Genomic DNA, 21,680 nt, shown 5'->3' with positions numbered 1-21,680 from the left:
TAGTTAATTTTCTTTCATTATTGGATCGTATAAATAATATGATACAATCATTGATCTAACTTGGTATCCTGCACATAAATGATGTCAATGGTCTTCACCACTATAATAGGTGGTGTGGACTAATTACTTAAAAAAAAATATAAACTAATTCTCGCACTGCAAGCATGTTCTAAATTTAGAAGGTACTACCATTAACTTATCCTATGACCTATATCATATGATATCCCATTGCAAACATGATAATTATAAATATTCTCCTTTATTATCCCTATTTGTTTGATGCATGCAAGCTCCCCCATCTAAATTATCTAAATTGCCATTGCACATTTAACCTTGCCATCCTAATTACTCAATTTTGAGTGCTTAAATTTCTCACCCAAGACCTAAGTAGTTTCCATACGGAACTAATGGCTTTTTGGCCACAAAAGAAAAATGAGCATTCTAATCTAATGTGTACTTTAGGTCTTTGTACATGGTACTTGGCCACCAGATAAACCTCAGGTTGGAGCCTACTTTTGGCCTCCAATGGATAATCCTGCAAGATTTAATCTCAACCACTCATCATCTTGCACCGCCTTCATCATTAGATCATTCCCCAGCCATCCCATCCGAATGAAGCCATCGTTACCACCATATATTCTCTATCCGACCAAAAGGAATATTCCACCATCCATCCACTTGCCAGTCTTAGTTTATCAGTATTTAGGTTTTTTTTTTTCCCCCACTTCGCCCCGACAGCGTCTATAACGTATTAATTTCTCCTGTTTTCGCGCCATTAATCGAATTAATTAAACAATAATTAGAGAACTCTAGGTGGCCAGGCGGATAGGCTTGAAGCCGCGAAGAGAGATCGGGCTTTCCCCTGCCCGCGTGTTCCGCCGCCTTCTGCCAGCGCGATCCGCCGCCTTCCGTGTACCAGCGCTCTCCCTTTCGATCCCCCTGGCTCTCATGGAAGCCGATGTTTCTATTGTCGTAGTCCCTAGGATTCTTCTCTTCATCCAGACACCTCAGGTGATCTTTTCCCATCTTTTCCCCCCCTTCTCCGATCTATCTCTTTCGATTTCTCTTTCTCTTTTTCTTTCTCAAATGCGACGAAGATTGGTTTTTTCTCCCAAATTTTGATTTTTCTATCTTAATAAGGAAAAGTTATGTTTTTTTTGAATCGGTTTATTTATTGATTCGTTTGTGATGATGCTTGGGATTTGCAGAATCTGAATTGGCGGTGGGTCGTTTCGGTTTGATGAAATAAAGGTTGGATTTCGAAGTGATTAGAAGTATAGGGTGGTAAATACAGTGTTAAACCGAAGTGTTTTTTTGTGAGCTTGTCGAGATGGGGTTGTTGAATTCCAAGGGAAGTGCGCTATTTGTAGGCACTCTTCTCTGTCTGCTGGTTGGGTTTGCAGCTGCGAACGTGGTGCTGATTGGGAGGAACGTGTCATTGTCATTCGAAGATGTCGAAGCAACTTTTGGTGAGAGCTAGAACCTTTTTATATGACTTTGGATACTAATTCTGACAATTTTCAATCTTGAGTGAAGTAATATCTCTATTGCCTGGGTTTTGTGTGGTTTGATTATAGTTTTTAGTTAGCACATAGTTGATTTTGTGTAAGTAGAATTTCTTGATTGGGTACAAGAGGAACCATAGGGTTTATGCCATGTTGAATGTGAAGATTGTGTTGATAAGAAAGTTTGCAAGACTTGATCCTTAAGGGGAACTATATTCATGTTGCTGAAAATAGTATAATGTTGAAACTTCTATTGTTCATAAAAAAGTAAAGCAAAACCACAAGCTGCAACCTATGCAAATTGGTTAAAAAATCAACTAATAATAACCAAGCAATCATAGCACATGTTAATGTAGATAATTTGTAAGCTTTATCAGAGAAGGCCTCAAGATGGAAGCCTCTTCCAAATTGGTTAATCAAAGGGGATGCCTTAGGACCTTTGTTGGATCATGCAGAATTCTAGGAGGGAAAAATAAGATGCAAAACCTTTAGAATTGGGGGAAAACGCCAAACAACATATTAACCTGAAGCAACAAAATTGAGCAATGGGGGTGGTTTCGAGATTGAGGGATGCCATTGGTCAAAAATTTGAATATGTTTAGGACGCACTCAGAATTTGGTGGAAGAGATTGTTCAGAGCAATAGATCAAAAATATCAACAAGTCGTGGAAGACTTTCAAGTTTTACAAGGTTAATATAATAGAGGAAATTTAAAATTCATTACTCTTGAAGTGCAATAAATGGTTCTAAATGGAGAACATAGATGAAAAACAGAGATCACTTAGCAAAAGGATCAAATGTGAGATATCGCCTTGAAATATGGAAGAAGGAAATATGCAAATCATGTAGGTTCATGGAACATTATAAATGGAGAAAGAGGACTGCTGGGAACTTGAGGAGAACTTTGGCAACCTATATAGGAAAATAGGGATTAGTGCCCTAAACTGTGAGGGTTGATTTTCTATAGTGCATAAGGTATTTTGAAGGGAAGTTTAGTGTCATTGAATCTAGGGTAACGTTTTTAATTTTGATAGGAAAAATGCTCCTGGTTTGGATATTTATTCTCATTCTATCTTGCCAAAATCTATAAGCATATTACAAAAGAGGTGCCAATAAGATCTTTCGTGAATTTCATCACCGTAACAAAATTTATGAGTTGTTGAAGAATTCAGTATCCTCATGTTTGTAGAAAGGGAAGCCTACAATGTTAAAAAAGCTTTAGCCAAAAAGCTTGTTTAATGGCAAACGCATGATCGTTATAATGCATAGATAGGTGTATTAATGTTGTTTTCATCTTTTTGTTGGTTAAATACGATGCATAATTTTCTTCTGACCATCATGCAATACTGTTCGAGCATCAACAACATTTTCCAAAGTCATTTTCACTTTGTTTGTATATGGTAACTTCTGAGGTCACATAATCATGTTTTCATTCTATTTGTCCAGCACCGACAGTGAAAGGGTCTGGTGAATGTGGTGTATTACATCTTGCTGAGCCTCAAGATGCATGCACTTCATTGACAAATAAAGTTGAAGAGGGCCCAAATCCTCCATTTGTGTTGATCATAAGAGGAGGATGCACATTTGATGATAAAGTTAGACATGCAGAAAATGCCGGATTCAAGGCTGCTATTGTATATGACAATGAAGATAGCGACGTCTTGATTTCAAGTAATTTTTCTTGCTTTAGTCACAGTGTTTCTAACTTCAAAATCTTTTAATTATATATATTCAGTTTTAGGTTGCTATGACCCAGAGGATCATCCTTTTCTCTATGTTAGAATCATAAGTTTAAAATGCCTGACAACATTGAAGTTTTCTTTGAATTGCTGCTTGTATCTTTAAATGTAATTATACACATGCTAATAAATTGATCATCTTTCCTTTTTAAAGTAAATATTCTTCACTTGTACACAAACTAATATCTTGCTTGCTGATTATATATTGCTGGGATTTGTTCATGAATTGGTGATTGGCTGATAGGTAGTTCTTTTTTAGTCTAATGTTATGGTCGCCTTCCTCAACATTCAGCTGTACTTTAGAATTTGAAAGTAAGTTTTCTGAGCTTAGTATGTGGAGCACATCCAGATGTCAAGTAGGGAAGTGATGCTCTTAAGTACTTGAGTAGGTCTACTGAATGTTTACAGGAAGTACAGTGTTATATATCTAGTATATACTTGAACTTCATAAGTTACTAGTGGATGAAACTTTTTCTTTGTTGGCAGGATTAGGCTGCACCTTTAGTAGTTCCATTAATGTTATGGTTTTCTCGGTAACAATGCTGTTGCAATTTCATCAGCTATCTATATGGTACTTCAATGTGGGAAATCCACTTAAATAATAGGTCTTTCTTGAAAAGGTAGATTCATGAACAAGATTTTAAATTAACATCAGGATCTTTACTTGAATGTAACTCATGTAGCCGGAAAATTTATAAAATAAAGTTAAAATAAATTCTTCGAATGCTTTGCGAAGTACTTGCACTCAATGTTCTAGGTCCGTGCTCATCACATGGTTGCTTGACAAGACTATTTAGCAATTAGCAAATGAGTTGCAGATCAGGCCCTTGTTCCAGGAAAAGAACAACAGAAGGAGAAAAATAAGTACTTTGATTTAGGAGTCTAGACCAGCAAAAAATATCTTTATAAAAAATTTCCATTGAGTGGTTTTTTATTTATGAAGAAGCCTCTTCTATCTAGTGTTTGGGGTTTGTAAGGAAAAAATTTGAGGGATATTTGAATTAGTAAAACTGTCAACAAGCACATTTTCTCTATGCCTTTTTTAATATAGGTTCCCTTAACTTAATTCAGTTATTCTGGAATTCTTGGGCATTATACAGTGATGTTCGCGATTCAATATCTGACCATATTTTGGCTATTTCAGAGGTTGTAGTTGTAGCTTCTAATTCAGGTGCTTGAATTCAGATAAGTCTTAAAATTCTGCACAAAATAATCCCATAATCAAATCTGGGGATGTGTTTACTGCATAGCAACTGATATTATGTTTATGCAGGGAAAACTGTGAAATAACTTTGATAACAGGCTTCTCATGTTGAAGTATTTAGAGGATTAATTAGAAAATTTCCAGCTTAGTTATTTTTTAGGGTTGACTATTGATTCAAAATACTTGAATTACAGTTCTATATTAAATTGGATGTATTAGGGCCAACAGGCCCTGAGTCCTTTTGTCGGCACTCCTTTCCTCAGCGCATGTGATGTTTGGAGAAGTTTCAAATTTGAACCCAGCAGGTGGCAAGAAAAAATTAAAAAAAAGGATATAACAGGCCGAAAATGCTTAACCGTCAAATTGGTATTGAATCAAGCCAAAGTGTTTAAAAATGGAGGTAGAGAGCAAAGAGGATTTTGAATGGGGGTTGTAAGGAAAATAATGACAATTTCCTTTATAGAACGTTGGAATCGATTACAAACTAGGGTACGTAGAACTGATGTTGACATGGTAGGATGAGTAATAAGTCATTTTGGTTAATATTTGTTGTAATTTCCACTTTTTGATTTAGTGTGTGAGAGTGCTGGCATTGACAAGGGTTGGCACAAAAAGGAAAAGACTTTCTAAGTTGACGTTGTCCTGGAACATGATAAAACCCTTTGTTATACACAACCAAGTAATTTTATAAAAGCCTGGTCAAATTTCATGTTCTTTGATGTTTGACTCAGGAAGTACTTAAAGCTATCTTTGATAATGAATAGGAAAATAAGATAATTGACATAGAACCACAGTCTTTTTATTTTGCGCTTATTTTACAGCCCACTTTTCCTGGTTTCCATCGTAGCTCAATCCTTCCAAAAATGCCAATAGCTACATAATCATATCATTATGAAGATAGTTATTGCATGTAATATGTAGTTCTCATATAGCCTGACCAGACCTGACGATTCTCTTTTTATAAATTTGTATAATGTTTAACTTGCACATCAAAATCAAAGAACTGAATCTTTTAGGTTATTATATCCTATTCCTGCTATGCATTTTCTCACTTTTATCCTCTTAAGGATATTACCTCTTCTCTGATGCAATTCCACATGACCTGGCTAGTTGCATTTTATAGTCACTCTTTCTCAATAATATATTCATTAGCTAAAAATGGAAGTAATTCAGTGGCAGGATCTCCGGGTGGCATTCATATACCTGCTGTGTTTGTCTCTAAGGCCTCAGGCAAGATACTGAAGGAATATGTAGGCCGTGCAGACGTCGAGTTGTGGATAATACCAACATTTGAAAGTTCAGCATGGTCAATTATGGCTATCTCCTTCATTTCACTCCTCGCCATGTCTGCTGTGCTGGCTACATGCTTTTTTGTGCGCAGACACCGCATAAGGCGTGAACAGCCTAGCATTCCTAATGTCCGAGAGTTCCATGGGATGAGCAGTCAACTAGTCAAAGCAATGCCAAGTCTCATATTCACGTCTGTTTTGGAAGATAATTGCACTTCATCAACGTGTGCTATCTGCCTAGAAGACTATAGAGTTGGAGAGAAGCTTAGAATATTGCCATGCCGTCACAGTATGTCTCTTATCCATAACAAAATCAACTTTAGTTTTGCTCGTACTTAGTTCAGTAAGAAGTCTGATTGTCTTTGATTGCTATGCAAAGTGGCTAAAAGGTTACCCTTAAATTTATGCAACATTAGTAGTCATGGCATAACCAGGCATTATAATTTTTGACTAAGAACAACACCTTTTATATGCATCCTAAACATATCCTTATGGTGGATAGTTTGTAGGAACTGAAAACAATGTAGTGCATCTATGCAAAATATTTGGTCACTATTTAAGCCTGTTCAACATCACTCATGGAAAATTACTTGCACGATCTTTTGAATCTAAGTAGATTTTGATATTTGGGATTTTTATCAGAATTTTCTGTATAGGACTAAGAGAGAGCCTTGGCGCAACGATAAGGTTGCTCCATTACGATCTGAAGGTTATAGGTTCAAAATATGGAAATAGGCCCTCCACATGCATTGGTAATGCCATGTGTACATCTAATCCTCCCTAGTCCAGTGATTTCGGGATCCTTGTGCACTAGGCCACCCTTCTATACAGAGCTGCTTTGCTCCTCCATCCACTAGCTAATGATTCTATCCCCTCTTCTCAAGTAGACATATTTCATCACCATCATATTTTTTTTAAAAAAAATCAAAGTTGCTTAAGCCTTATAAACATATTTAAATGATTATTTTTTCGTCTTACACGAATTCCTCTATTGATTAATTGATAAATTGCACCAACCACCAACCAACAAGTGCATATTTTTTTCCTTGCATTGTAGTAGCAATCCGGGCATTTGTAATGCACGCTGAAGAAAATCAAATAAATAAAATAAGAATATCATTGGGGATATTTGAGCTTGGTAGATTGCAAAGAATACTCCCAAACCATTAGATTTGAAATTTTTGGGAGAATTGTTAGAACTTGAGAGTTGGTGGTTTCAAAAACCACCAATATGTGATAGTACGACCAATATATCTATATACACACATATAAAGAGTACTGTTTTGGTATGAAACTGGCACCGATGCGGGTGCTAGGATATCGAAATGGCCATACCAATATGAACCAGACATATTGGTGCGTATTGGTTATACCATACTAATTGATATGGTATTGATTGTTTTTCATTTTTTTGAAATACGATACCAATGGTTTTGAACCGGATAACCTAAAAAGTTATAGAAACAATATATTCAAGGTGACATGACAATGTCGGAGTAATCAAGGTGAATCAGAGAAAAAGAAAAAGAAAAGCTCAATAGTTTTTTGCGTAGCATTAAATCGAAGTTTATCCCATCTATATGTCATCGGTTTTGTCAATTGTTTTGTTGAAATTTGTGACATTTTAAGACTATGTCTCAATTTGACATGAATGGGGAGACCTTTTATGAATCGACACCAGATTCTAGCTAAAAGAAATTGGGCAAGAGAGGATCTTAGCATGATACCTAAGTCTAGTTGGCAAAAAAAATAACCTTCTTGTTAGTAATGAGGTTTTAGTATTATGAGACCTGACCTGGTGACTGAAATAGCACAACAAGGCCATGATTCCCTAAATTGAGTTCCAAATTAACTCTCCATTGTTCGAGTCGAATGAGGAGACCAACTCCTACTCCTTCCTCGACTTCACTGGAGGCTTGGAAAACCCTAGCCTTGCCTCTATTGCACTTCTTCCTGGCCCTTGAGATGCAACACTGTCCAACACCCCCCTTCCTCTCTTCTCTTTGGGGATAATTTCTCCCCATGCCGCCATCTTAATCTTGGTAAAGTTCGGCCTCAAACCTTGTCGGAGACAAGGTGTTAGAGCCCCTACCTTATTGTCACCTCCTCTCCTACTTTATCCTAGCATACCTCCGTCTCTGCCGATCTATAACCCACCAAGAACCACTGAGTTTCTACTTCTAATTCAATCCTTACTTCCATGATACACTATCTCCCTTATTTTTGTAATAACAACCCTTGTGGGCCTCCGGCCGTCTCTCCTCGACATCCTGTGGCTGGCATTGAAGCTCTAGCCACCAGTAAGAAAGCTAAGGCTCAATTATGGAGCCATCATCCATTGAGATCCTTGTTATGACTCTCCTCTATTTCTCTTTTTTCACCATCACCCAACGTCGCCATAGTCGATCATCATCGGCCGTCCAACAAGTGTGGACCACCACCACTACTAGACCACCACCTCCCACCTCGTCTTCCTCTTTCCCAAGAAAGGCCATGAAGATACCTTTTCCCTCTCTTTTTCTTTCTCTCTCTCTCACTTTGTCTCTCTAAACATCGAGGTGAACCCTAGTGGAGGTTCCCTTCCTCTCACTTTCTCTCTCCATGCCCTTCCGTCGATCTCAGTAGCAGATTTTGAATTGATGTTTTTATGACTACCCATCAAGTTGGCTTCTACCCCGGTCTTTGTTGGGCTTCATTGGACCCCACCATTGACAAGTTCTATCATGCTATGTTTACCTTGATCGGACTCTTGTTTCATGATTTGATCAGCTGAATTACCCAGATTGGACTGATCTGGGCTGCCAAACACCGCTACCGAGCCAGCCTTGTCCTTCCTCCAACTCTCCTCATGCTATTTTAGAATTTATCATGGCTATATTTTGACATGATATATTTTTAGATTAGATTTTGAAGAAAATTTTCAAAATTCGTTAAATTTGTCGGCTAAATATGCTCGTAAGATAACTAATAATTCAACTTTCCTAAATTTTTCTTTATTTACTTTGAATAAATATTGATAACAAATAAAATATAAATTAATTAACATGCAACTTGTGAATTTTGTGAGTAGATTCGATGGCAGTGCGCCAGGGAAAGGGCCAAGCTGTACACGAATACCCCCATTAAAGTACCAAACAAAGGGTTCTACAAGCAAGCTATTATTCTAGGGATCTCCATTGAGGAGCATCAAACCCTAATGAAAGTTCTCTCCCCATTAGCAACAGGAAATCATTTCAAGCCACAAGAAGGAATCTCCTACTGAATGATAGGAAAGTGAGTTCATTAGTCCGGTTGGGTAGGAGCACCTGGTTGATCGCCCAACAAAGGAGGTTAGCAATGTACGAATGTTTTCCAAGCAAGCCACTGGAGTCTAGGTTTTGCGAGCTAGCCTGGAAAAGAGGCAAGCATGTATAAAGGTTTAGGTCCAATCATTCTCCCTATGTGCTATCGGGCATAACTTCTACACCCGCCATACCAGAACATCGGCTAGTAATCGTTTTGAAGTTTCGGTGGAATCGATCTAGAACCATTCTGAGCTATACCAATCGATGATGTATGGAAAGGGCTTTGCTCCATTGGTATAGTAGGTAGAGTCATTTCTTGCCCTTGAGCCTTAGATAAATAACTTAACTGGAAAAAACGATTCTTCAATAGAAAAACAATAAGCTCCAACTGGGAAAACAAAATTGTAAATTGAAATTATAATTTTTATTCCCAGATATTATGTATTTATATTTAGAAAATCTTTTATCGAACTTGCATACTTATTTTAGAATTTGAGATATATATGATTTATTAATAGCTTTGATAAATTTTGAATTTTGGATTCTCAACTTGATTATATTTTGGACCCTATCAATGGAGGGTTATACATTGATATTTTGACTGTTCTGGAACTCATTATTTTGACATATTTAAAATATAATGATTTTGGTTCGATGCATAGTATTAGCAAGAAAAATTATTTAATTTAGGGTTTTTTGCATGAATACCCTCCTAAAATCGAATTTTGCAAGAATACCCTCCTAAAATTCATATTTGCATGTATACCCTCGTAAAACACTTATTTAGCTATTCTGTCCTTTTTTTAATTCTTGTTTTTGCATATATATCCATACCAACTAATACCGTTAAAGAATTAACGGTTTCAAATTAAAATGACTTAAATATCCTTAATGGGTAGATGTGCAAAATGAAACATTTATAAGACGATAACGATGGAGGACAAAAAAGTAATTTTCAAAATTTTATTTTATTTTTAATTAAAATAAATATGGTTTTTATCAGTGGTGTTAGAAGAATCGTTATATTAGGAGCATTTGTGCAAAAATAGTTCTTTATAAGGGTACAGAAATAAATATAAATTTTAAATGGTATTCACGCAAAATTAAATTTAGAAGGGTATTCATGCAAAAAATTCTTTAATTTATTACTTCTATTATCTAGTTAAGGTATTCACTGTGTCCTAGGTTATGGATTTGGTCCTTTTTTTTTTTACAAATCCAAAAAACTAATTGCTAACGGTGTATTGCTATAGGAGTGTGACTAGAAGTAAGTAGGGTCGGCAGTGTGAAGCCCAATAGTCCCACATCGGAAAGACTCGTTCCAGAGTCTGGGCATATGAGGCGGGTGACTCCAAATCCTGCAGACGCGTTTTGGGAGGAAAACAAAACCGGGGAGGGGTGAAGGACGCTTGCGTGAAGCCCCAGAACTGGACAATATCTGGCAGGGGAGCCCCGTGTTCCCCCCTCATGTGGCCCCCACGTGGGCACTAGGTGCCTCACGTGCCTCGCAGAGGCGGAGGCGTGACATTTGGTATCAGAGCCGAGGACGGCTCTTGTCCGATGGTGGGAAGTGTGTGAAACCCAATAGTCCCACATCGGAAAGACTCGTTCCAGAGCCTGGGCATATGAGGCGGGTGACTCCAAATCCTGCAGACGCGTTTTGGGAGGAAAACAAAACCGGGGAGGGGTGAAGGACGTTTGCGTGAAGCCCCAGAACCGGACAATATCTGGCAGGGGAGCCCCATGTTCCCCCCTCATGTGGCCCCCACGTGGGCACTAGGTGCCTCACGTGCCTCGCAGAGGCGGGGGCGTGACACTAAGTGCCTCACGTGCCTCGCAGAGGCGGGGGCGTGACAGGCAGAACCGGTGTATTGCTTATTATAGGGTTTCGATCGTTCTGAGCCGCCCCGGCAGCTAACCGGCATGGTTCCGGCAACGAAAACAAAATCCATTGTCGGAGGAGGAGAAGGAGAAGGAAAGAGAGAAAAAGAGAGCGAGCGGGGGAGGGAGGGAGAGGGAGAGGAATAAGAGAGAGGAAGGTGTAGGCCGACCAGCGGAGGGCTGATAGAGGCCTGTGAGCCGCGCAGAGGACGCTCCTTCGTGCTCTGTGGCTTTGTGGCCGAAAAAAAGGATGGGTCCTTTGTTTCGTTTGAAATAGGAGTTCGGCCCTTTTTTTATTTTGTGATTTTTAAGTGAAGTCAGCAAGCAATTGCGGACTTTACTTAAAAATCGCAAAATAAAAAAAGAGCCGGACCTCTGTTTTGAATGAAATAGGGAACCCACCCTGTTTTCCAGCCACAAAGGTTTCCTCTGTCTGCTGCCTGGGTCGCCGGCCTTCCTCCGTCTCTCCCCCTTCTCTCTCTCTCTCTCTCTTTCTTTTTCCTGCCTCCTCTACTATGTCAATATGGGTCCGGCACGGCGCGGGTACCGACTCGTCCCGTCGAGCAACTGGTGCGGTGCCCGGTACCGGTAGATGGGTTTTAAGCAAAGTTGGTTAGTAACCAGGACTCCAAAACCCAGTAATTTTATTGACTAAGCTAGTTGGCACCCTTAATATTGACTTTTCCTCCCATAATTATACTTAAACAAAATAGACATATACGATTTTTTGCTACTAGCATGTGCATATATTTGAGGATTTACAATTCAAGGAATTTTTGGTGTATCAAAACAATAAGTTTGTAATAAAAAGAGAACACAAAAACACTAAATAAGACTCAACTCTCCAATCATTTGAAATGGGAATGGTAATGCACTAAGTTTGCTCTCCATGCAAGAAGGTGTCACCATGACAGGGATTCCACAAAATTTACCTATTAAAATCAGTGGACATGTTTGCCAATGTTAATCTGGTTGGATATGATTGACACTTAAGTTTGCTTAACTCAACATAAGACTATCCTTGTTCTCTAAAACTCTTTGTTTTCCCCTTCAGTTATCCAACATAATAGCAGAGTGGCCAAATTTTAAAGCTAAATTTCCCCATCTTGCCATTGGACTGGGGCACCATTCCGTCACAATACCCAAGTGATCCCACATCTAACACTCAAAGGACCACACCTAATTGCCAAATGATACCTTTTGTTGTCTCAGTATGCCAATTTTTTTTTTTTTAATAAACATGTCCTTCATTTCACTTTAGATGATTTTTTTAGCTTGACAGAGAATGCATGATCCTGGTTTATTTGGAAAACGAAATTAAAATCAGGCTCTTCTGTAATCAAATGGGATTGAATACTCCTTAGAAGCTCCAATGCCAGAACCTTGCTGCATCTCTGTAACATACTTCTGATAGGACAAGCACAAACTGCACATATGAAAATTCACGGGCGAGAAGCAATTATTCCACATAAAATTTGGGCTAACAGCGGTCTTTGACATGTTTAATTAAAATTTAGATCAATATTTAAAAAATAGAGTTGCTAGCTTTCTTGATTAGCATTTTCTTGCCAAGCTTTTTTTTATTTTTTGCTTTTTTTTTTCTGGAGGGGGGGTTGGGATTTAGGAATAATAATTGGTGTAAAGCATACTTGGAGTACAGTACTTTGCACAACTATATGCACGACTAAAGGCCACTTTTATTTCTTGCATTTTTTGTTCCACAAGATTTGGTTTTCTGAGAGACACCTGGCCGACTAAAAATTTGCTAGTAGTTTGTTGCCTTTCAATTAGTTTGCTAGTATTTTATTCTATACTTTCACTCTATACTCTTTGTTGCATTATTGTGCAGAGTTCCATGCATTTTGTGTTGATTCCTGGCTCACCACCTGGAGAACATTCTGCCCTGTTTGCAAGCAAGATGCCAGAGCAGGCATAGCCAATCTTCCAGCTTCCGAGTGCACCCCATTACTCTCTTCTGGTGTGGCAATTCCTTCCTCAACTGCTGCACTATCATCATTCCATTCATCTGTGGCATCATCTCCATCTTCCAATATACAAATTGCTTCCACACCTCCTCAGTCAGAATCAACTTCTCGATCTCCATTCCTTTCTATTCCTCCTCGTATTCCTCACCCACATAGGTCCTATAATCACTCACGAGCTATCAGTATAAGCAGAAGCTCTGCTGACCTTAGAAATGCTTCATCTCATAGATCCCGCTCCTCTCATATAGTCTCCCCACACTCCATGGATTTTCCTTTGTCTTCACCCATCCATTCAAGATTCACATCCCCTTACATTCCTGGTTCGAGTAATGCATCTCCAAGCTATCTTGCTGGGTCATCCAGTCGACTGTCATACCTCCGGCATTGCAGGGAGTCGGGGGCAAGTCTGTCTGCTTTAGCCTCAGCACCATCTTTGCCCGGATGTTGATTTTGCTCAATTTCTGGAGGGAGTTCTCAAACTGGTTACAACCCCAAATTTGCGGCTTATGATACACCATGCTGGGGTACGGGAAGGCAGCAATGGGCGTGTCAGTTCAAGGGTGCAGCATCAGTTCGTCATACCATAAAGAAATGGCTGTTTCAGGATCCTTGTGACAATCTTGTTTGTTACTGATTGTTGGTTTTATTTAATGAGTTTATTATATTGAGTGTGAACTGAACAGTCATCCTTGTCTTGCGAGATTGAGAAATGCTTACTGTAGATGCTTGTCGTTATTTGCTTTGGAATTGAATATCTGGACATAGGAGGGCTCATTTTTCAAGCTTGGATTTCTCAATCTTCATTCTTCTGTGATTAAAAATGAATTGAATGCTCCCGTGGTGAATAGACCAATGTGGCTGCTAGTTCATTATCAAGTAATCTATTCTTCAAAGATCTTTTTCCTTGTGGTTCATTTTGGAACATAAGTGTGAACAAATTGGATGCTTGCGTGGTGAATAGACCAATGTGGCCTATGCTAGTCCATCAAGTAAATTTGTTCTTCAAAAATCTTTTGCCTTGTGGTTCACTTTGGATCATTAGTGTTATAGGGGCTTCTAATCATTAATTCGTAACATATGGATGCATGTATGTTTTATTGTTTTAAACTTGGGTTATCTGTGCCTATTTTGTTTGGCGGCTTACTGTGCCTATAGGTTCCGCTGTTACAGAATTTAACTGGAATCAGCTGTCTTTTCTCTAGCTTTGTTTTCTTGTTGCTTTATAGCTTTTGTTCTATAAAGCTTATGCCTTCAGTTGTACAACTCTGGAGCTGAGTAGCTTTGGTGCTACTCATTTAGCTGGAGTTCATTGTCTTTGCACCATATTTGTTTTCTTGCTGCTTTCCTGCTTCACCATGTTGGCTATTATATCGAGTGAGAACTGAGCAGTCATCCTTGACTTATGAGATTGAGAAATGCTTATGGTAGCCAGACACATTGATATTATAGAAATGTGCTTAAGATACTCTTCCAGTATATTTAAACAAAATGTTGAAGTCTGCATAGATGCTGCTTGTTATTTGCTCTGGAACTGAATGTTCTGGATGATAAGGAATCTGAACTAGATCAAGATTTGAAAATTCAAAAATCAACTCAAGAGTTCAAAAGTCAAACTCGAAAATTCAGAACTTGAATTCTGATTCTTTCAAGTGATTGATGGGGAAACCAAGCTAATCAGGATTTGAGAATTTTAATTCTTTTCTTTGATTGAATTGAGAATTTTAAGTCTCAAGTGATTGATAAGGAAATTGAGCTGGATCAAGATTTGAGAATTAAAAAATCAGATTCAAAAATTTAAAATTTGAATTCTAGTTCTCTGAAGTGATTGAAGACAGATTTCCAAGCTACAATCATAGTTTGAGTTTCTATAAATGCCATAATACTCCTACCAAAATTATTATAGTTGAATCTCTATAAAAGTTGTGATATTGGCTTTTCATGAAAGCTGCAACATTGGTTTTCTTACCAAAAATTTTGATTAGCTTGAGTACCAAAAAATTTGAGTTTCCAAATCTTGATTAGCTTGGTTTCCTTACTAAATACTTAAGTGAATCAAAATTGAGCTTGAGTTTTGAACTCTTGAATTTGATTTTTGAATTTTCAAATCTTGATCTAGCTCAGTTTCCTTATCACCGGACATAGGAAAGCTTATCATTCGAGCTCGGGTTGATCAAGCTCCATTCTTTTCCTGGACATAAAATGAATTTGATCACTGCATGTTGAATAGATATGCTGGTCCATCACCTGCCTTGTGGTTCATCTTGAACCCTACTGTTACATGGGCATCAGATTGTTAATTCCCAACTTCTTGATGTATGTGTGTTTATGTTGTAACTTGGGCATCGGTATCCACATCTGTTTGGCAGTTTATCTTTTGGAGTTCTCTTGTTCAGAGGTTATGGAAACTGGAATCAGCTGTCGTTTCACTAACTTTGGTTTCTTGTTGCTGTCTAGCTTCTGTTTATAAAGCTTATGCCTTCAGTTTTACAACTTCTGAAGCTGAGCAGCTTTGATGCCAAAGCATTTAGCTGGAGTTGGTTGTCTTTTTGCTAGATTTGTTCTCTTACTGCTTTCTTTCTTCTGTTGTATAATGCTTGCGCCTTCAGTTTCATATCTTCTTAAGCTGACCAACTTTGGTGCCAGACCTTATTGCTGGAGCAAGCATCTGTAAGTCTATGGGCTTCATTTCATTGCCTCATTTTCACTGGTATGGTAAGTGTGGAAGAGTACTAGTTGGATGTCTAGATAACTCTTTTGATTTGTAGAGTTATTGTTGTCCATGTAGCTGTTGTTTATTTTAGACTATTTATTCAACAACCCAAGCTCTGTTTAGCCAATGTTATCATTCAGGGATCAAGCATACTCCACTTTATCAGATCATTCTGGTATGTCTATTAGACTATTGCCAAGATGCTCAAAATTGGGAATTAAGCTACAGCTCTGCAAACAACAGTGGCACCCTGAAGTTTAGCATCCATGGTTTTCCACCAACACAAGATTTGCAATTTCTGTTGTCCAACCTGAAAGCCAAGTACTCAAAATGCTGGGATTTGTGCTAGCTGACAGGTGAAGTGATCCCTCTTTAACGATTGTGTCATAAGATCTGGACGGGGACTGTCCTTAATGCTTCCCAGTTCCCGTGACTAATGGCTAGCCCAGGTGATTTACCTGATCCCACTTAATGTAGATGATGGGCGGGCCTCTGCTTCTCTGCTTTGGTCCTTACTAATTGGAATGAGTCGATCTGTCTCATTTTCAATTGGCATCTAGTGTTCCTTTTATAACACTGGATGTTTGAAGTTCTTTTTTAATTCTGTGAAACATCCATCTCAATATTCTCATTTTTGATCAGCTTTTATCTCTCATATCCATTCCCCGGTTTTAATTTTTGGGTGGCAAATAATGTCGTTCTTCGCAGCATCATAAGGCATTGCTTAGCTACGACCATATCCAATGGTCCTTTCTCTCAATAATGTCCATAGCAAATGTAGATTCATGGTTTTTGAGTAACCAATCTGCATGCAGCTCCGGATCAACCTATTCCAAGTTTGCAGACATTTGAATAGCTCTATAGTGATACCCTAAATTATGCTAACATAAAATGTTCATTACATCCATAAATACTGATTAGGTAATTTAATAAATAATTAATTCTTTATAGCAATAAATTTCGAGCTATACCAATTCTCTCGTGCCATGTAACATGCTTGTAGTATTGCTCGAATGGCTTATACCTTCGAGCATATAAGTTAGCCAAAACTAAGTGCCCTCCCATTTCATTTAACAGTGATCAACTCATCCCAGTAAGCTTAGTTTTATAATAGAATAAAACTAATTAAGATTAAATTGACTAAGCCCGAGTGCACTTCATGCTTCAAAACTCAGGTCAGCAAGCCAAAAGGTTGATCTTAGGAATATCTTTGGAGAAAAGAAAAGGGAGGGTTGGTCTTGGGAGCTGGTATAGAACTAATTTTTGATTCCTCGTGTTCCTCCTGTGTCGTCTGAAGCTTTTTGTAAAAGAAGAGCTGCTTTACCTGGTCTTTTTGTTCTTATTATTAAAGGTCTCTTTTATCGAGATAGAGGTGTCAGAGAAAAAAATGCTTATCTGAAGAAGTATGTCACGCTTACTAAAGTAACCCTACTGTTCTTGTTAATAAAGGCGACAAGACATGAAAAAGCCTCAAGTCCTGGGGGCTTTGGGCTTCTTTTCTGTTACGTATGTTTTGGCTTTTTTCGTTTTGGATGTTTTTTCGAAAGCCGATGATCTCATTGCTTTATATTTATTCTATAGATTGGCTACTGAGTCCTCAGAATTGTCATTTTCATCTACTAAATGATGAGCCATCTTGTGAGGCACGCCGTTTGGTAATATGGGTTTCTTTTGTGGTCAGGCGGTGGTGCTTCGCTTTGATGAGATGCTCGTTATTATGATGCCTCGTGGTTACTTGATCCTTTTATGATGGGGCCGCCTCATGATCATGGCTTCCATAGGAACCAGCCGTGCGCCTCCGGCTGATGACCTTGTAAGCTGCGACTGTCCTTTTATGACTCATGTTGATCAGATAATTGTTGAATAATGTACTTCATGCATGACATGCAGGGTGGAACTATTTACAAATGTATTGGGAGACAGTATGAAAACTTTGGCAGGACCGGGACCGGCTATGTTTTTTATTAATCCATAAAACTATAAAATTTCTTTCGTTTTTGATTCTAGGAAGCATCATTAATTGTACAGCTCTAATGCACAAGCACACCTTCTTTTAGGAATTTTAAGGAGCAACACAAAAGCTGAGTATTCTGGACCGACTTAGTTATGTTTGAGGGCGACTTAGCCATTGTGATCGGCTAGATTCAAAATGGCTCCAACAGAGAGCCATCCTTTGCTTCGAAATATTTGGACAATGATAAGAGATGAGATGGTCTTTCAGGCCAAGCATGTATTCAAAGAGGCAAACGGAGCCACGAATTGGGTAGCTTCGTATATGGCTAGTTATTCAGAAGGTACTTTGTAGATCGGAGATGGAGAGCTGTCTGTAGTACTTCAGAATCTTTTGTTTTCTGATTTTTTAGGATATATATGTACCATAAATGTACGAATCATTTGTTTTAGCAAAAAAAAAAAAAGTGCAACGTTGGTTTGTCCTGAATTTTTTTTTGATATTAATACTAAAAAGTGGGCACAAAATTAATTTTACCAAACATGTTATTTTGTTGCTGATAGTATTATTGAGGCATCATATGATTCTATGCCATTAGAATTGTTTGTCTTTTAAAGGATATGGCGAGGTATACAACTACAACTATAAACTATAGAAATGAATTGTATAAATAGAATCATTATCATTGTGCAATGATAGAAATGAATATACTTTTAAGGAAAAAAAATACTTGAGGATCGAAAAAGAAACAAATATTCACAAATAAAGGAGTGTTTCTCACGATTTGCCCTGCTTACTTTGATGCTTTGAATCTTGGGATCTTTAATCTTCATACGAATTTGCTTCAAATTGTTATTAGTCCTAATTTGGAAAATAATTCTATATATTTATACAATTCAAAAATATATATTCAATTATTTAGATGAATAATCTGAACATGAAGATCTTACACCACCCCTTGGTTCGGGATATAGGGATGATGTGTGGGGTTGGGGTGGCCGTTCAGGCCAAGCATGTATTTAGAGAAGCCAATGGGGCAGCCGATTGGGTGGCTGCCTTCGCGGCTCATCATTCAGGATACACCCTTTGGGTGGGGGAGGGGGAGCTGCCACTGGCTCTCCGTGAGTTAGTATTTTTTGACTTTATTGGGTGTATTCGTACACGTATTGTATAAAAACTCGTCTTTAGCAAAAAAAAAAAAAAGATCTTACATAGTTTTATCTTGCACACCTATCCTGCTTTTTCCTCCAGACGGTACTTTACTAATTACTCAACACTCAGAAATTTACCATGGCCTATATACGATCCGCACCTGTCAGCCACAAATGCATTTCTATGTTGCAAAGATTAAATAATTTTTTAAAACTTAGGTCAAATCAGTTGAAATTTATACAAATTATAACTTTTAGCGAATGCGTGAAACTTAAACATAAATTGCCAGCGGTCATAACCAAGCGGTATGGAGTATACCGTATTATATCGATTCGGTACTGGTATTTGATTTGTATAGCGACCAACATTCGGTACGTCAAAAAATTTTATACCGTATTAATATTGTGCTAGTATGATACTGGTACGTAGTCCGGCATCGAAACGGTGAATCTTGGTATAGATCACCGATACCTAACTCTTGGTAATTTTACAAAAAAAATACTTAATATGCATCATTTACCGGGCATGAATCTTAAAGCATGATGTGTATGATAATTGATGCCGTAATGGAATTTGTACCTAATATATATTCTTAACAAACGAGACCAACTGAGAAGTAACGACCTTTTGATCAGTGCTTTATTCCTTCCGAGTAGACTAATCCCAGAACAAAAGTGAAGGTCCATAAAACCCGGCCCGCTCTTAACGTCCAAGAAATCCGACAGCTGTCCACCCGTCTCGCTCGGCCTTCAAATTCTATCGTTCCCTACCCCTCTATAAAATCCTCTTTACACTTCTACCCCCTCCGCAGCTGGAAAATTTACGTCACCGCCGCTCGCGCTGCCGTCATCGAAGAAGCGCACCGCCTCCTCTTTTTTCCTCACATAAAATCGCCCACGAACCCCACACTTCCATACGAACCCCAAGATCCTTTCCTTGTCCTCACCTCCCTCCTCTTCTCCGATCGGCAGCGGCGGAGGAGCGATGGCGGCGACGGCGGCTGGGGCGGCGGCGGCGGCTCTGTGGCAGCCCCAGGAGGAGGGGCTCCGCGAGATCTGCGGCCTCTTGGAGCAGCAAATCTCTCCTAACTCCGATCAGCCCCGGATTTGGCAGCAGCTCCAGCACTATAGCCAGTTTCCCGATTTCAACAACTATCTCGTTTTCATCCTCGCGCACGCCGAGGTTTTCTCCTTTGTTTCTTCTCCCTCTTATCCTCGGCCTTCTCTCTCTTTTCATATATATCTAGTTTATACGGATTTTGTATTGATGGAGGTGTTTATTGGTTACTTCTTTGACGCGGGATATGTTAGGGTTTGGGCAAGTTTTAGTTTCGATTGCTGGTTGTTGCTGTATGGAGTGTTTGGTTGCTCTTTGACGAGTTTGATTTGATCATGATGTGATTCGAGAGTCTTTCTGATAGTTCGCGGAAGATGGTATAGAGGTTTACGGGTGTCATGTGATGTTTCCTGTTTTCTTGGTCATTTATAAATGGTTTGAGATGATTAGGAGAAAAAAAAATATAGTTATATATCCTGGTCGGTCATGATTTCTGTTGGATTAGGAAATTATACGGAAATAGATTTGTAGAATTCTTGTGATTGATTTTTCAGATTCCGTGTTGGAATATTATGGGTTTCAGTGTACCCACTGGTTATGTGGCAAAAACCTGGGCGTACTAGCTTGTATCGGCTGCTTCATGCCAATTCGAACAAGCTTGCTTTTGCCGGTTCATTGGAAAGATTGATATGCGCCAACATGTTATTGGAAAATCTACTTGTGGTAGTACCAGCCTGTTCAATATAGTTTCAGTTGGTTTAGCAGATTTGGCGGCTTAGACCTTAAGGTGTTATTGGCACTATTGGCTAATTTCTTGTTTTTCTCTTCTGTCTAACACTCATAAAAATTATTAAGAATCTGGAACTAAGTGGAGTCAATTTAAGTGAAGAATAAACTGAGGATGATAAGATCCTTCATGTAAACCAAAAACAGATAGAAAACAGTATTGTGATCAACATAGTGAAGAAGGCATACTCTTTTGTAGTTCTCTTCCTTTTAAAAACACATATTGGATATGGTAATTTTATTTTTTTAAAGTACCAAAGTTTTAAGCATATTTTGTTCTGATTTTCGTTTTCCCCCAGTTTTTGTATTGTAAATTGAGTAGAGATGAAATATTGATACTTAAATTAGTTATTTTAATTAGTATGTATGCTGAAGTGTGGTTCTGGTGTATTAATGGATAAAATGCATTGCTCATACTTCTTGCGGCGGACATGAGGGAAGTCAGCGATAAGTGGTCCTTCTACTGGATGAGAATTTGTATTTTGATAGTCCTTTGGAAGCTTGCTTTTCTGTTATAAACTTATTGCAGATGGGTTCATGACTTATTGGAGTAACCGTGCAAGGTTTGTGGCGACAAGATTTGATGTCTATTATTATTTCAAATTTTAGAAAACTTAAGTTGGATGTGGGGTGTGGCTGAAAATGATTGGTGATTATGGTGTGCCAGGATGTGAAAGCACTTGTATTTGCAATGCATTGCTGATCGGAACTGGAAGGAATTTTATCTTCAATATTAAGCACTTGCTATATCTTGGTTTCGGCAACGGAAACGAAAACCGTTGCTGGAGGTGAAGAAGGAGAAGGATAGAGAAAAAGAGAGAGAGCGAGCGGGGGAGGGAGGGAGAGGGAGGGAGGCCGGCGCCGGGGCAGCAAGGGGAAGCCACACCGGCCTCCCTCCCCCCCTCCCTCCCCTGCTCTCTCTCTTTCTCTTTTCCTCTCTCGTTCTCTTTCTTTCCTGCCTCTTCTACTGTGTCGGTACGTGCTCGGCACGATGCAGCTCGAACCGACTCGTCCCGCTGGAGAACCGGTATGGTGCTTGGTCCCGGTTCTGCCGACGTTGGTGCACGTGTTTCCACAAATGTGCAACATTTAAATTGATATTTGCAATTTGGTTTCATTGTCGATTAATTACCTTATT

General features: G+C 38.7%; 2 protein-coding genes across 4 annotated transcripts in view; both read left to right on the top strand.

The window, feature by feature from the left end:
- Positions 1-693: 693 nt before the first annotated feature.
- LOC103702657 (receptor homology region, transmembrane domain- and RING domain-containing protein 1-like) lies at positions 694-13,709 on the top strand. 2 transcript variants are annotated; one of them, XM_008785170.4, is made up of 5 exons: positions 694-1,011; positions 1,209-1,469; positions 2,952-3,176; positions 5,622-6,026; positions 12,752-13,709. In XM_008785170.4, exons 2-5 carry the CDS (start codon positions 1,331-1,333, stop codon positions 13,333-13,335), a joined length of 1,353 nt encoding a protein of 450 aa, XP_008783392.2. In that variant the 5' UTR covers positions 694-1,011; positions 1,209-1,330; the 3' UTR covers positions 13,336-13,709. The 2 variants fall into 2 exon arrangements, with proteins under 2 accessions (XP_008783392.2, XP_008783393.2); XM_008785171.4 differs by lacking the exon at positions 2,952-3,176.
- Positions 13,710-19,491: 5,782 nt separating this feature from the next.
- LOC103702655 (transportin-1) overlaps positions 19,492-21,680 on the top strand; it is a 38,120-nt gene continuing 35,931 nt past the window's right edge. The window contains exon 1 of one of the 2 annotated variants that reach the window (XM_039119319.1): positions 19,492-19,882. In XM_039119319.1, coding sequence (XP_038975247.1) covers positions 19,685-19,882 — 198 coding nt within the window. In that variant the 5' untranslated portion in view covers positions 19,492-19,684. The remainder of the gene's footprint in view (positions 19,883-21,680) is intronic. The other variant, XM_008785169.4, reaches the window with a different exon arrangement.

Source organism: Phoenix dactylifera, unplaced genomic scaffold (genome assembly GCF_009389715.1).
Source record: "Phoenix dactylifera cultivar Barhee BC4 unplaced genomic scaffold, palm_55x_up_171113_PBpolish2nd_filt_p 000528F, whole genome shotgun sequence".
Classification (NCBI taxonomy): Eukaryota; Viridiplantae; Streptophyta; class Magnoliopsida; order Arecales; family Arecaceae; genus Phoenix; species Phoenix dactylifera.
Note: the sequence above shows the minus strand (reverse complement) of the source record. Positions and strands in the feature narration are given on the sequence as shown.